We start from the raw sequence: 17,419 nt of genomic DNA on the forward strand, positions 1-17,419 counted from the left end.
TTTTTTTCAAAATAAAATAAACTAAGTGTTTTACTTAAATTAAAAGTTTCTCATTGTTGATATTTTAAATCTAAGTTACTTGGGTCAGGAGAAATAACATATTCAAAAATTGAAAAAATCGAAGGTGACGTCATTTTCGATTTTTGGGGGTCAAATGAACAAAAAAAAATAATAATCAGCTAGGCTAATACCCAAGGCACCACCTTAGGCCTAAGTCATCATGCGACTTTTGAAGCCATTAATTCAGGTGGCCGGGTTACAATGCGTAGGAGGAACCCCACTAATACCTTAATATCTGCTACAATAATAGTCCGATTTACATTTCATTGCCAGATTCGGATTTCCTGTTGAATGTGTGATAAAGTCAGCACCGTAACCAGGATTTGATTTCAGGGTGGGCACGCAATGGAAACAAATAATAAAAAAAAATGTACATACAACCATACGGTCCAGGGTGGGCACGGCCCAACCGCCCCCCCCCCCTGGTTACGGCCCTGGATAAAGTGACTCATTCTTATTAGTATTGGGTAATTTCACTGCGAGTTTTGGTCAAATATTTGAATTTTCGTTGTGTGTAAATTTCAATAAATCATAAAATGCCCAATTTTACTGCTAGAGGACTTAAATTTTGCGAATTGTCATTATTTCAAGCCTACATTAACATAAAAAATGCATGTAAAAATCGGTGAGGTAGTGGCTCCCAACCTCTCGATTTCCCATGGAATGACCCAGGCCTCATTAGCAATAGCGTGGTAAATTTAATCTCTACAGATTTAATTTCATTGAAAAAATTCGCTTAGATCTATAAACAATTGTCTAAGTTTTTGGCGTTGTTGATTAATACAAATAACTAAAAACGTTATTTTGCTATTATAGTGTACAGGAAATATTTAGTTTTGTTCAAACGTTTCTTTATATTTCTTCCTGTGTTCAATTGTACCACATTTGTAAACATTTTGAATTATCGGAGATATCATTCTGCTGGTATGGTTTTGCTCTCTTTACAGTCGTATAATAATCGTATGAAGTTACCATTAATGTGTTTCGAAATCATTTAAAATGTATATTTAATTTATGAAAATTTAAGTACTCTACTAGCTAGACTGTCGGTTTGCCTTTCGTAACCTACGTGGCAGAGATAGTCGTCTCGTTTAAAAGCAGCCAAACCAAAGGCCAAACGCAACCGAACTGACGCCGAACTATGGAAACATTTTTCAGAGGCGGTATTTTCTTCATAGAGCTACTTCAAAACAGGTATAAGCGAGGGTTTTAGTACTACTATTGTTATTCTTTTATCTTAATTGATGTTGAGGCCTAAAACTAAAAATTTCACCGATTGTTCATGGGGTGGGACAACTGCGACTAAATTTCCGAGAGTCCCTACGTACAAAATGTTATTTCGCACGATGCTCGTCCGTTAGTTTTATTATTGTTCGTGTGAAAGAACTAATTTGATTATCAGTAAGAATTGGACCTTATATTTTTTCTAAATTTTAATATTTTTTTCAATACTGTGAGGTTCACTGGACAGTTAGGCCACGTATTGGCATGCGCTCAATTGTTGCTAGAGTTAGCGCGTTCGTGGGCCTAAGGGCGGCTCGGACTGTCGTAAAATTATCCAGTCGCTATCGCCTTTCGTAATCTAGTATCTACTACACTGAAAACCAAAACTCGTAGTGCAGTAGATAGTATAAGTAAACATCCGTCAGACGAAACTAATTTAGGTTCGTACGATACAACTATGTTTCTTTATTCCAGTTTAATTTTTAATGAACAATAAGCGATAAAATATTTATTCGCTCTCTAGATGAACAATTTTAACGGGACTTAGACCAATTACGTAACATAAAATCATTAAATTTTCTCCTTCTTTCTAAGGAAGAGATACAATAGGCCCTTCAATAATACATCTTAAAGGAAATCGCCAAGAAGTAATATATCCGAGAGCCAGTTACTGTATATTTGGTGCTTGTTGAAATAATGGAAACGTTTCACCTGTACGGTATGCAACAAGTGTTTATTTTTAACCAGGTAGTTTTTTTTTGACATATTAAGGCTTAGCAAAAATACGACTTTCTGTTTACAGGTGAAACGTTAGGGGGGCTTTCTGGCTTCTATTTAATAACGACGCGCGACGCACGCTCGGTGCTACGTGGTAATTCGAGTAGCGGGTCCAAAGAGTATGGAGGAAATAGAGATAAAACAACCGGGAGAGGTCCGCAACGAAACGTTCACCACCGAGGGGGTTGACAATGGGGAAAAACATCTGTAAACCGAGCTTCAAGATAGCTACCGCAGCGCCATTTCGGGAAGAAACGAAATTCTTCTAAAAGAATTATTACATTTTCTGAACCGCGCCTGTGCTTGGCATTTGGAAATCGGTTGATTATAATTGTTTAAACTATTATCAAATAGTATGTAATACGCTGACTTTAGTGCCTAATTTATCATAATAATTTTTTATTATCATTTTCGTTTGGTTAACTTCGAAGCTCTTTGTCAAAGTTGTAAAAAGTATTCAGGGTTCGTACATGACCTGGAAAACCTGGAAAAGTCAGGGAATTTGAAAATGTTTCCTAAAGGTCAGGGAATTTGAAAATGATTCCCAATGTTCAGGGAATTTTAAAATGGTCCAAAATAGTAAGGGAAATTTTAAAATTGTCCAAAAAAATCCGGCAAATAAATTTTTAAATTATGTATGAAAAATACATAATTAACATTTTTCAAGATTTTACGGCAAAACATAAATTTAATCTACAAAAATGGACAGGGAAATTTGGCAATTTCGTCAGGGAAAACCTGGAAATGTCAGGGTACTTAATTCCGGAAATTTTTTACGAACCCTGTTAAATTGTATTTATAATTTAAACCGCGCATTCGATAAGTCGACAAATTGAGCGATTTTATAGTTCTGTTTATTCTCGTTTGCACGTTGTATCACGAATCAAATTGCACCTCCATAACGTTCGTACTGCGTTACATCACGAAACATTCATCCTACAAAATTTGCATATTTTAAACGTTAATTTATCGAATCTGGGATGAGTTGGTTGACACCTAAGCCTCCGCTAGGACTACTTAGTTTGTACTTACTCCTTCGCCTTTGCTAGAACTGTCACGCCAGGCTTGAGGCTGTTGCCGGGAGGCTTGCCATTGTAACCGTAAGCAAACGCCGCGTTCTCTGACCTAATGTTAGGCGTTTGTTCAACCGGAAACGCGGGCAAAAAGCACTTCCGGGCTTGAAGGCGAAGTCGATTTTCTAGGACGGATATCGAAGCCTAGGACAAGCAGGGTGGTGCAGGACATAGTTCCGCCATTAGCGGTTACCCTCCCCCCCTTTAATGCGTAGGGGGGGGGCAAATTGATGTTATAATTCAATTAAACGCCTAATATATTCTGCAGGCTTCGATTTAGAATCTGTTCTCGTCATCGGTGTTTAGGTTAAGCGAAGCCTAATTACGGCACTATTGTTAATAGGATATTATTACTAATGTTATGTCTCATTTGGTTTCGGAGACTCTCGCACTTACAGGGTTCAATTCGCCCCGACCTTCGAGATAAGTACTTAAATTTCCTTTTTAAAATTAATAGATACTTGAGGGAATATCGGGTATATAGGACTATGAACTGCTTTTAAGCTTCTCGCTAAACCAAAACTATTTTAATCTTTCTAATTCTTCCCATCGAAATATGGTATGTTCGCGTTAGTTATAGGCTTCGTTAATAGCTTCACAGGCATCTTGAATTTTGCGTAAATACCAATGCTTGTATAACTATCGTAATTTGAGTCGTGTTTTAAAGTTAACCAAACTTATTATTGTGTTATTGTAAAAATATCTTCGTCGAGGACAAATTGTAACCTTACCCTCTAAGAGTTTATACCACGATATTTGGTTGATGCCATAGTTTTTATTGCCATAGCAATTTTATTGTAAGCCACAAAAACGTAAAACCCACATGCGCTTAAAAATAAAATAAAATTCGAAAATTTATTTGAAAATATTCTATTGACAGGGTCCCCAGAGGTCGTATAAATTCCTATAAAATCCTACATTTTCAAAAATGTCCTATGGCATCCTATATTTTCAGCAAAATTCCTTAAAAGTCCTGTAAAATCCTATAATTTTAATATTTTGCCCCTTTCAAATCCCGCCATTCGGTTAAATTGCTAGATTTAGCTATAGGATAAATTCATATACCAAGTCATTCTAGTCTATACTTTTGTTATTGTTAACATGGTTAGCTACTAGTATATTTTTGCGATAAAATTGTTAAATAGTTTCTATTTTTTATATAGATTTGTTTTTAAATGCATAAAGCAAGTAAATGAAATAACACACATTATCACATAGTCCTATAAAATCCTATATTTTTAGAAATATCTTGTTTTTCCTAAAACAAATAATATTTGAGGGGGGCTGTATAGAATATTAAAATGAACGAAAAATCCACAAATCTTAGAAAAAAATAAATGCTCCAAATCTGTTTTTGTTATAAATACTAATGGAATTTAATAACGAAAAATGCAGTATATCCAGAAAAAAATCAAAAGTCAGGAAAATGGGCCTAAAAAGTCAAGGAATTCAGTTTAATCTTGACACGTTTTTAAGGTAATTTTACTCTAGATCTATGGCAAATTCTGTTATTATTATTTAGATCCTTGAAAGGTTTCTTAACGTTGAAGTAACTTTTGTACTGAAATAAAAGTTGATTAAATTTATTAATTCTAATAAATGTAAAAGTTAAAACTGTTTAATTTTGGCATTAAAAAGTCAGGGAAAATAATTTAAAATGGTCAGGGAATTTGAATTTGGGAATATTGTAGCAACTGTTAGAGGTCGGGGATGATGAACTTTTATTCAATAGATAAAGCTCTCAAAATTATTCGTAAAACGTTTTGATCAAGTAATTTATATTTCTGTATTATCACTTTTTGATAAATTTGTAAAATTAATCAGAAAAACGACGTTTTTTTCGATAAAAAGCTCTAATTTTACGAATAATACATGTTTTTTAATAATTTTCCGAAATATTAACCGGTAAATTTCTTGTTTTACATTCTTTTCCCGAACAAAATCAATTTAAACATGGATAATGATTAACCATCCCCGACTTCTAGCAACTCTGAAATAGAGGTGAGTCCGGCGTAGTTTTTTTAAAACCCACCCGACCCAAGCCCAAAACCGAAATTTATTTCAAAAACCCGCCCACTTCCGGCCCGAAATTTTCAAAGCCCACCCGAGCCAGGGCCCGCCCGAAATCTACTTTTAAAACCCGCCCGGTTAACCGGGTACCCGGTTCCGGCCCGAAAAAACCCGGTTCGGATTTTTCATATTGTAATGGTATATGTTAATCAGCGCTTAGCTGTGTATTACAAAGTAACGAAGAAATAGCATCACACAATTTTAATTTTAATGATTAGTAATTGTCACGAATAAATGTCAAGTCTGACAGGGTTGATCCCTTTAATTCCGTGCGACGTACAGTAAGTGTAAGGCCAGTGCTGGAAAAAACTCTTTCGTCACTTGCTTGCGACGCGGGTACTGGCAGAATTCTCCTAGCAATTTTTTGTAACATTTTGAATTCGGTAGCATCCCGCCAAAATTTTATAATATCTAAGTTTGCATCTATTTCGTCATCTAAATCTAATATAGACGTTGAAAGAAAGAAATGAATTGCGTTAAAAGTTGCTACACTTTCGAAAAACACATTTCTTAATGCGCAGCTTAAGGTTCTGGTCCAATTCGTAGTCCCCATTTTCCTCAACGTCCGAGTCTTCGAACTCTTCAAATCGAGAAAGATTTGCTTTTTCTTTAGAGCGGCTTGTAGACATTATAGATATTTGCGTATCTGAGTGATCTTTAGTTTCTTCCTCAAGTTCCTTTAATAATGATCTAAGTAACGTTCACGCTCTCTCTCTCTCTCGCGTGTTGATCTGCCAACTTTAGCTGCCGATACCTAAAAGTATAATACCATTATACCAAGAATTTATTTATTTATTTATATTTAGAAAGAATGGTTATGTAGCGACAAAAGACGGGCACCTTGAACGCCTTACCCCACTTGCGTTCAGGGGGCGCAGCGATAGTCACCGGCGTTTGATTCCATCGCGTTGAGTGACGTAAATATTACCGAGTCATTGAAATACCAGGACTTTTTGATTTATTTTAAGCGACGGGGCGTACTGGGTGAGTGGAGGGAGCGAGACTGAGAATCTGGACTCCTTTAATTCTATTTTCCTTTACGATAAACGTATACTAGGATTGAATTGTTTTCCCACGGTCAAAGTTCCAAATATATTAATTGTATACACCTATATTTAGACTTTTTACCATGGGAAACTGGGTAGCTTATAAGCCGACCTTGGAGACTGGAGTGACTCACGCTTCCCGTCGTTTCGCACTTCGCACTTTGCAGTGAAATACGAAAACAAACTTCTAAATCCAGAATTGCGAAACCGCAACGGACTTTAAAAATATACCGGGCAAATTCAGGCTAAAGCCAAGTGAAAATCAGCCTTAACAGATCACACTTTCAAATTCAAACTTAATTAGCAAATATTCAAAGAAAAAGCTTTATGAATGAGTCGGGTCTGGGCTTTTACAAAGAAAAACCTGAGCCCGACATAGTTGATACCCGCCCACACCCGAGCCCGCCCGATAAGCAACTTCAAAAACCCGCCCATTTCCGGCCCGACAGAATTTTTACCCACCCAGCCCAAGCCCGGCTTGAACCGGGCGGGCTTGGACGGGACCCGGTTTAACCGGGCACTCGACTCACCTCTACTCTGAAATACTAGAATTTAATAACGAAAAATGCAGTAAATACAGTAAAAATATTTGTATATCCGACCCTCTGGTCCAAAATCACTTTATATAGATATAGTTGCATACATGTTTTATCGTCATAATATTGTATATACCTTATGGCGAGCGAGACTTGATTTTTGAAATACCCCGAAGGGCCTCGTGTTGAGTTTCGTGTTGTTTACATTGGGATTTCCTAGTTATGGCTGCCATATTCAACAACCCCCGGACGAGGCTGTCCTCCTCTCCTCAAACCGCCGAATTCTGCGCCTATCTCAGCGCCCCTATCTTCTTTGCTGGTTGTTAGCGCCGAAGACATAGGATAGGTGTGGCGTCCATTCCTTCGCCTGCCCCCAGCTCAAATTTCCCAACTATCTATCCACGCTTTTGTGTTTGCTGCGCTGGGAAAAAAAAAACGTCGAAAACTCGAGCACCCACGCGACTTCAGCGAGTCACAATTTCCTTGTACTCGTTCGAAATTTAATATTTAGTAGTTTTAAATTTTTACTTTGGAATTAAGAGATAAAAGCTTAAGTCCTAATAATTAATTTCAAATTTCTTCAATAGCACTAATATTTATTTTCAAATTTACGCAATATTACTACATATTTAAAACATGGTCTTTAAATTAAAATTTACAGTTTTTTCCTACGAGATAATGGCTTTAAATGAATAATATTTTATTTCAGCTTTCTACGATAGAACTAAGATATAATGTCTATGAAAGCCTAATATTTAATTTAAATTTTCTACTAGATAACTAAGATAGGTATATGCCTAATATTCAATTTCAGCTTTCTACAATAGAACTAAGATATAATGTCTATGAAAGCCTAATATTTAATTTCAATTTTCTACTAGAGAATTAAGATATATGCCTAATATTTAATTTAAAATTTCTGCAATAGAACTAAGAGATAATGTCTTTAAAAGCCTAATATTTAACAGGGTTCGTACAGAACCTGGATATCCTGGAAAACCTGGGTAAGCCAGGGATCTGTAAAATGGAGGGAAAATGTCAGGGATAAGTCGGGGATTTAAATAATTTCGTAGAAAGTCAGGGATTTTAGTTAGTCATCCAAACCTCAAATTAACAATGAATTTTTGACGTAAAATAATAAAAAATGTCCTAAAATATAACCAAAAAGGTCAGGGATATTGGCAAAAATTGGTCAGGGATAACCTGAAAAAGTCAGGGATTTTAGATCAGACATTTTCGTACGAACCCTGGTATTATCAATTACTATGAAGAGATTTTAGGTCTATGGTATATTGTCTATATAAATCGTGCAAGAACCAAAGAGAAATGGAGGCGTTAAATAATTAATTTTCTTAAAACGAATTTCTTCGAAACAATCATTCACATGTACTGATTTTTCCTCTGGAAAAACCTTTTATAACTTTGATGCTTTGCCCAAAAAGTTTGCATTTAATCTCAAATATTTCTTTGTTAAAAACACCAGGAAGCAATCTTAAAAAAACAAAATGGGTTGAAATTACAATTTTCATTAATTATTTACAAATATTTATTACTTACTTTTACTTTTCCTGCTTTTCGTTTTGAAACTTTTGGTAGATTTCTTATCTAAACTCATTTTCAAATTAAAAGGGTACTCCAAGAAAAGACCACAAACAATTATCTTTGGCGCTATTGTTGCAATTAAATTTGTGCCTTTTGGATTAAGAAGAATCCCGAAAAGGCGCTGCGGTAGCTATTTTGAAGCTCGGTTTACAGATGTTTTTCCCCATTGTCAACCCCCTCGGTGGTGAACGTTTCGTTGCGGACCTCTCCCGGTTGTTTTATCGCTATTTCCTCCATACTCTTTGGCGCGTCCATACTAACTGGAAAGCCCTCTAGTGTTGTATAGCGCCCAGGGGCGTAGGAACCGGGAGGGGCAGGGGGGGCAATGCCCCTCCCTGGAATTTTGCTGGGAGGGGCAACTAATGTTATTGCCCCCTCCAACCTTTGGTCAGTTGAAATCTTCAAAAGACTCAAATTATCATTTTAAAAGCATATACCGTTTATAGAACCTCAACTGTGTTTAAATTTCAGTCTTTTCCCGCCAATTTACATAGTAGTAAGTAGTACGCGTTCATTCGGAGAAGCTACACTCCATTAAAAATTAAAAACCATTCTCCAGACCCCTTTTCGTTTATCTTTGCCCCCTCCAATTTCTAGAACGTTCCTACGCCCCTGATAGCGCCATCTACAGCATACTCGGACTATAAATCTAGCTCATTTAAAGTAACCGCCGCCGCAAAGCATCGCCATCTGTGATTGCGATCTCAAACTGTTAGAACTACGCCGTTAGAAAAACACGGAAATGTGCGTGACTTGCAGTTGTTGTTTTACATATTAATATTAAATAGTCTTTCTTTAAACTACAAAGAAATGGTATTATCTTCCCAACAATATCTATAATGATTTGACAATGTTGAGGCGATTGTCAGTGTTTCTCCAAATCCACCTACTATGCACTTCCCCTTAAATGTAAATCAAATCGAACCATTCACCCTTTGGTTCCCTAATCTCACGTCTTTCGACGCGGTTGAAACCCAGGTGCACGGTGGTGCCGTTCCGCCTTCACCCTCTCGTGACAAGGAGGAAAAATAGACCATTATGCCAGTGAATCGTCTCAACATAATCATTATCCCTAAGTATAAATAAATACTTTCTTGGTATTATCGTAAATATTGCGTATTATTTTTAAACAGGCTAGGGAATTACGATGTTCTGATTCCTCTGGTGTCACGCATCTTCGATCCAAAATACGCGTACAGTATTTACTTCCCGGTTGTGTTTGCATTTAGCCGACTGTGTGGACTCAAGCTGCTTTACGCCACTGTCATTTCCGAGTACTTGAACATGATGCTCAAATGGTATTATCTTTTAATTTGATATTTTGTTTATAAAATCATATCGATATATTCTTGTGGCAATTTTCAGGATTATCCAAGAAGACAGGCCCTATTGGTGGGTCAAGGAAAATGCTGAAAAGGTCTTCAATGCATCCATCACGCAGTTTTCTATCACTTGCGAAACTGGACCAGGTGATACCATTGTTTTGGGGAGGGGGAGACAAGTATTTAGTAAAACTATAAGTAAAGTTTCTAACTTATACCAGGAATTCGGCAAGATAGGAGTATTCACCTGCCATTTCGCTTTACAATAGACCTTGCAGACACGCTAAGTCATATAAATTCCAGAATTCGAAACGCCAACTGTTAAAATTCTTGTTAACATTCCTGTTAACCTAAAATTTAATTAAAAATTCATCCTATCGTGCAAGGGCGATAGTTAACTAGCGCAGGAAAACGAATGGCAGCCAAAGAAAATTAAGTTAAATTGAAATATATAAACCAGTCAGAGTGAAAATCATACTCTAAACTCTGAACAGAAATAAAATTATTAGATATCAACCGCAAATTTGAACCCCATTTTGATTCGACTGCCCTATATTTACTTATTTTAACCATGATTTTGTTCAAAGTGTGAATTCAACTAGCTTGAGGAACTCATAGTAAAACTAATTTATCATGAGCTGAGACAGTGTGGGTAGTTGAGGAAAGTTTCGCTTAACCGTTTATAAATTTTATTATCGACTATTTAAGAGCGTCTTAGTGTCAATTTAAAATGCTATAGCGATTGTTCAAGGTTGGTAAGCACTGAATATATAGTCTTATTCACAATAGCCAACTTTTTTAAATCATTGTTGGCCAACATAGGCACCATCCTCCTATAGTTATTGGACCTACCTTTGTATGGGCTTATGGTGTTCCATCGGGTATTAGAATATCTAATCATCTAATCATCGTCAAATCATCCTCACAATTTTTTTAAATGTTTTCTCTTGTTTTTTCTTAAGAAACTTCCTAGTGAAAGACTATTTTTATTTTAATTATTACAAAATATATCTAAATCTTAGGTAGTCCTTCTGGTCATGTGATGATATCAACAACCGCGTGGTATATTGTGGTAGCAACTCTAAGTGACAATCTGTCGTAAGTTCAGTTTGAATTAATCAGCTATTTTAATTACTTTCGGCATTTCGGCTTCACACCATGTGTTCTAACACAACGCGAAAGATCGATTAGTGCAGTAATTCTTTGCGAATTTAAAAAAAAGGAAACAAAGCTACAGTCAAAAAATAGTTCAGTTTAAAATGTTTTTCTCACAATTAATAAAAAACTTGCCAACTTCTAACGCCTGAGTAATATCATCGTTCTCCGTAGTAATTTTTAAATAATTGTTGTCATTAATTTTCATGTGAAACCGGCATTTTCAAAATATTTCATTTGAATTAAAAAATACATTATTTTACGCAATATTTGAAACCCATAGATTTAGTTCCTTGAGTGTTTGTAAGTAAATTTCACTACTCTTTGTTCCAGCTTTATTTGAATAAATCTCAAATCCAGCATTACATATAATTTGGTTGTAGAATTAGAATTTATCCGGATCGCAAATTTGTACTTGCTTATCGACTTTGCTACACAACATTAGGAGGCTTTTTCCATTGCGTTGGAAATATAGTACTTCTAGAGCCAAAATTGGTATTTGATAGCTGGGGGCACTTTCTGGAAATTACGTGCGAAGATAAACAGTTATCATTAGTCGGTGGCGTCATCTACCGCAAATTAGCGGTGATTATAATTTAAGCCATGTTATCAGATTTATAGCCTGGTGCACCGGTAAATTAGATCACCGGAGGTCGTGATCTTTATGCTCTACGCCATAGTACACAGCCTTGATAGGTGACAAAACAGCCAAGGCCGCAAGAAACCCTACTACTGACGGTCGCAAAAGGAGCCGCAATGGGGCGGCCACTTCGCGCACAGCTGGGGGAATAAGAGCGGATGTTCTAGCATCTCCAGACGACACCCTACCTACATAGATAGAGTGCACAATTGGAACTGGATATCATATGTGCTTCATAGGGTCGGGAAACAGGGCCACAGCGCCTCATACGGAGACTCGCTTCCCCACAGCAGGCCACCAATTTCGCCGAGGATGCCTGGACCCGTTAGCCTGATCCGAAGCCCAGTTTCCAGTCCCTACCTGACCGCAGTCGGAGGTGGAGATAGGACCATTTGATCACAGTTAACATCTCCCAGTGCGCCACCGCCCTTATGAATTACAAGACCCGGACCCCGACTCCTCGGTTATTGCACACTGCGACTCATTAAGGGCCAGGGAATAATTTAAACCAGTGGTGGTATCTACCACTAGCGTGAAACGAGTGTAAGCCGATAGGTGACGCCACCGACTAATGACAACTGTTTCGGTTCGTACCTGATTTAGCAGAAATAAATTGTGACTCTAGAACTACTACTACTACTCAATGGTTTTCTAGCTTCTATTTAATAACGGCGCGTGACCCACGCTCGGTGTCACTTGTTAATTGGAACGTGATACCGAGCATGGGTCGCGAGCAGTTATTAAACAGAAGCCTCCTAATGTTATGTAGCGCCATCTTTAGCATAGTCAGAGTAAAAAGCTTCCTGCGAACTCAGTGTGGTTTTACTTTTAGTAATGTTCTACAATTCCTTCTCTGGATCTCCTACTACGGAGTTATCACCATGATTGCTGTTTCAAGAATGTTCGTGGCAGCTCATTTTCCTCATCAATGCATTCTTGGCTTCATTATTGGTGAGAAGTCGTTATATGTTAATATTGTTCGACTAAGATACATTAGAAGTAAATAACTATTTGGTTAAATATATGGGTTTATTGCTTAAAGGGAGTATTAACGTTTTACCACCAGGTTTAACAGAAGCTTAGGGTAACTGCCGTAAGTTACGCTAAAATCAACGCTGTACCGCTTTTTGATTTAGTTTCTACTCCCTTTACGTCTTTAAAGATAATATAATATTCCACATTTCTTTAATGAAAAACCGTTCCTCATTGCTGCATTAATATTTTAATTTCTAAACCAGAACACCATTTTGTTTTTAAATAATATTAAATAATAAATATGTGGGTAGTAAATTAAATACGGTTGCATGTCTGAACAAATTCATTAGCATTTGTGTCAGTCGCGTGACATATCAACCAGTGTTGAATAACGTTACTTGCCATTTCAAATGATCTTTTTTCACATAGGCATCGCACTTGGCAGATCATGTATGAAAATGCGGGAAAATAAATTCAAGACTACGAAACTTTTGCTGATGTCCGCTGTCCTCATGTCGACAACATTGTCTCTTTACAACGCGCTAAATTATTGCGGTCTAGATCCAAATCGATCGATAGAGTTGGCAATCAAATGGTGCGAGAACCAGAAGAACATCCACTTGGACACAACGCCTTTATTTTGCGCCACGCGTTACACCGGTGCTCTGGCTGGACTAGCCGTTGCGAATTTTGAAGCAAATTGGCACGAAAAGCTGAAGTCAAGGTCGATTTTGCTGGCCCTTTCTGGACTTGTCATATCATTCATTTTCTCTCTGATTCCCTATCCTACTGAGAAAATGCCATTCTACTACGGCAGTTTATTGTTGCATTTTGCGATGCAACTTTTTATTGCCAGAGTAGGTCCAGAGGTTATTGCCAGAATCGCCCCCGACACTGAAATAGTAGCTACAGCGAATAAGAAGCGCAAATAACATTGTACTTTTCTAGGCTACAAGCTCGCTTTCGCTTTTTGCTAATATATTGTATAGAAAACAATTTAACTATTAGTTTCATTTAAAAGGTTACACTATTATTGAGGCATCGTAAATTTCGAGATACTAATAAGGTTAATAGTTAAATGCGACATCTCGAATCACAATATCTCTTTATTCTGTAAGTACTGTACTACTAGTCAATTGGCACTACCATTGTTGATGTTCAAATTTTATTTGTAAGAGCTATGCTTCTCCGTTGATGCATAATAACAAATGTTTTCTTAATGTTCTTATGAAGCGTCACAATGTGCGATATTTAATTTTTCGTTATACTGTACATAAAGCTTTAGGTAGGCCCAATGCAACTTGTTAAATTATTTTTGAAATAATAAAATAATAAAGGACTGTTATCACATCAACCGATGATTTATAAATAATTTATTATTCATTTGGGGTAGGATTTCAACTATTATCCTCATAGACAATAAATTAATCTCCTCATAGAAAATAAAGTAATCTCCTCATCATATTATTTAAAGGTTAGCGATTGACTTGCGCAAAATCGTTTATTCCCATTCGACCGAAATCCCATTCGACCGAATCCCATTCGACCGAAAGAATTTAAAAATGTAGCCCAATTGGCGGGGTGATTTGGTATTTTATTTATAAGGTATGTATTTTATTTATAAGGTATGTACTATCGAAGATCCATGTTAAGGTTAGGTTAGGTTAGAGTTGGTTAAGTTTACTATTTCAGTTTTGGTTCAGTTACTTTTCTTAACTAGGTAAAGATAAAAATATAATTCATGCTCATTCCATTTTATTTTCAAATAAATGCATAGTACAAAGATATTAAAATGGCATAGCTAAATAAATACCCTCCTTTATTAGCTATCCGCTCCATTGCAAACGACTTCAGTAACTAAATTGAAAACATAGCAAAAGCCAATTTAAATAGCAGCGTTCGGTCTAATGGGACACATAAAAGCGTTCGGTCACCTTCATGGTGCCATTTTCAAAAGTGAACCCGATTCACATTACACTATGACTTCTATACAGATAAATATTAAAAAAACAAGATTGATTTAAACAATGAGTTAAAAAAATTGAAGACTAGAAACAAACACCGGTAAAATACCAATAGGAAGGCGTTAATTTAAGGACAATTGTTTTTCCAATTATTCAGATATTCAATTCCGGGTCCAAGATCTCTATTTAAAGATGTTTTTTTTAAATTATTATTTTTGATCAAATACGATTCCCCAATATTTAATTCTAATAGGCTATCCGATGGGATAACATTACCCTTAAAAAGGAATGTAAAAACCTATTAGAATTAAATATTAGGGAATCATGTTTGATCAAAAATAATAATTAAAAAAAAACATCTTTAAATAGAGATCTTGGACCCGGAGTTGATAATCTCAATAATTGGGGGGGGGGGGAATTGTTCTTAAATTAACGCCTTCCTATTGGTATTTTACCGGTGTTTGTTTCTAGTCTTTAATTTTTTTTAACTCATCGCTTGAATAAATCTTGGTTTTTAATTATTCTCTGAATAGAAGTCATATTGTAATGTGAATCGGGTTCACTCTTGAAAATGGCAACATGAAGGTGGCCGAAACCGCGGTCGGGTTTTAAAATAAACTTTGTACGTTTGTGCACGAGAAAAATTCGTTGTCAATTTAATTTTTAAATAGATATATAATCTCCTCATAGAAAATAAATTAATATCCTCATAGAAAATAAATTAATATCCTCATAGAAAATAAATTAATATCCTCGTAGAAAATAAATTAATATCCTCTTAGAAAATAAATTAATCTCCTCGTAGAAAATAAATTAATCTCCTCGTAGAAAATAAATTTAATATCCTCTTAGAAAATAAATTAATCTTCTCATAGAAAATAAATTAATCTCCTCATAGAAAACAAATTAATATCATCATAGAAAATAAATTAATATCCCCATAGAAAATGAAGTTATTATCCTCAGACAAAATAGTTATTATCCTCAGACAAAATAGTTATTATCCTCAGACAAAATAGATATTATCCTCGGACAAAATAAAACTTACATTTATCAGATAAAATAATCTTAGGGGAAATAACCAATTTTCTCAAAATAAACTTTTCGCGTGGGAAACCCGTGCACCGCCTAAACATTAAAGGGGTTTACAACGAAATTACACGTTCCAGTTCGTTGATCGATTCATTATCCAGATTTTGGGACAATAACGAGCATGGTGTTCTGAGTCTGCTTCCAGAATGCCGCATATGCATTTGGGCGATGCTATTTGTACAGATAAAGTGGAAATTTACAGTGTCCACGTAGTAATTCGTATTGGAACTTGTTTTAACTCTAGGAAAGTACTTCCTAGTAACCTTACCTTTCTCACTTACTACCCACGACTCCTACCAACTTTGAGTCGTCACCTCGTTTAACCACCAACTTGGCTGGTTTCCACTCCTTCTCTGGGAGATTGGTTAACGTGACCTGCGTCACGATCCGTTTCATCACCTTACGGATCTTATGGCATAAGCCATGATTGTTTTTATATTTGCTTATAGCGTTTATAGCAAAAAGACAATCAGTAAATACTAAATACTTTTGCACCATCACGTGAACGTTGGCCCTCCGTCCTCAACCAGCAAATACTTTCATATATTGCTAAGAGCTCCAGAGACAACGCATCCACCTTTTCATTAATGCGACTGGCCTGGTTATAAACTTCACACCTTTTCTTTTCGCAACGAATACCACTCCGCCACCCCCACTGGACAACGAGTCGTCAGTTAACACCTCTACCCCATTTCTATTGGGTAGTTGCACATCGATGTTTATATTACCCCTGACCGCCGGGGGTCCTCCCATGGGTCGCCTGGGTAGAGGTAATTACCACCTTGTAACTTCACCTCACAGTGCTTGCTGTCTTCTTTGAAACAAAAGGATCTGAAGACAGCAGCTTCCTGGCTCACCATCAGGTCCAAACGTTGTATACCAGTAAGGACCTTTAATGCATCGCTCGAGATAGTCCGGTAAGCACAAGTTATACGCAGTGCAGGAATTCTCTGTATCGAGCTCAACTTCCTCACACTTTCACGGTTTTGCGTGCCCTTCCACCATGTTCAACGTGACCATACGTCCCGTTTTGAACGGAACTTTCCCCCTTTTCGGTACTCCGTCCCGGTGTCCCGCAGAAATGTCCCGTTTTCAGTTAAGAGTCTATAAAAGCATCGAACTATCACTCGTTTAAGTGAAGTAATGAGTGGCGCTTGCTTGACGAAGCGCGTGGGCGGTGATGCGATTGTTTTTGTGGTCTGTTTATGTTAGGAAGTGGTAACCTGAAGTGTTTTGAGTAGTGTTTTAACAATGTTCCGTTTTGAGGGAAAATAAAAATGGTTTCGTTAACCATACTGCGCAAGCGTGGCCTACCATTCTTACAATGCACCCATTGTAGATATACCTCAACGCTTTATGGTCAAGGCCCCACTAAACCTTTGCAAAACCAGCAATGTTTTGCACAATCTTTGTCACCCGGACACTAATTTCCTCGAGATGAGGAAGAAAGGTAAGCTCATTGTCGATAGTAGCACCAACCACCTTCGACTTGTCAACGTTTGCAATGCCGACCCCTCCCATATTATAGATTGGGAGTCTTTTCATCACACACGTCTTAATTGAAAATCTCAGCTTATAAACTTATCCACGATCACCTTACCGGTTTTTTCGAGAGAATGCCTGGACGTGCCAGAGAAAAGTGATGGCAAGTCATCCGTAAAAGCCTGGATTTGAGAATCCCCTGGATACTCAATCCTCATTGAACAGCAGAGGTCAACTGCACGAACCCTGAGGGCAGCCACGGGTCAGTACTCTCCGTATAAAGGTACTGCCTGCCCTCACCACTGCCTCCCTATCCTTCAGATAGTTAAAATAAATCTCATATATGTTTTTGGACACTTAAAGTTCCTTAAACCGTAAAAGATTCCCAGAATCCACACATT

At 36.9% G+C, this 17,419-nt stretch overlaps 1 protein-coding gene across 1 annotated transcript; it reads left to right on the top strand.

Annotated features, from left to right (window-relative positions):
• The first annotated feature begins 940 nt into the window (after positions 1–940).
• On the top strand, positions 941–13,801 carry LOC149947091 (glucose-6-phosphatase 3-like). Its single transcript, XM_090171664.1, has 6 exons — positions 941–1,254; positions 9,522–9,686; positions 9,754–9,857; positions 10,733–10,808; positions 12,338–12,456; positions 12,910–13,801. Exons 1-6 carry the CDS (start codon positions 1,202–1,204, stop codon positions 13,410–13,412), a joined length of 1,020 nt encoding a protein of 339 aa, XP_090027790.1. The 5' UTR covers positions 941–1,201; the 3' UTR covers positions 13,413–13,801.
• The last annotated feature ends 3,618 nt before the right edge of the window (positions 13,802–17,419 follow it).

Source organism: Leiobunum rupestre, chromosome 4, assembly GCF_980474605.1.
Source record: "Leiobunum rupestre chromosome 4, qqLeiRupe1.1.hap1, whole genome shotgun sequence".
In the NCBI taxonomy this organism is placed as follows: Eukaryota; Metazoa; Arthropoda; class Arachnida; order Opiliones; family Sclerosomatidae; genus Leiobunum; species Leiobunum rupestre.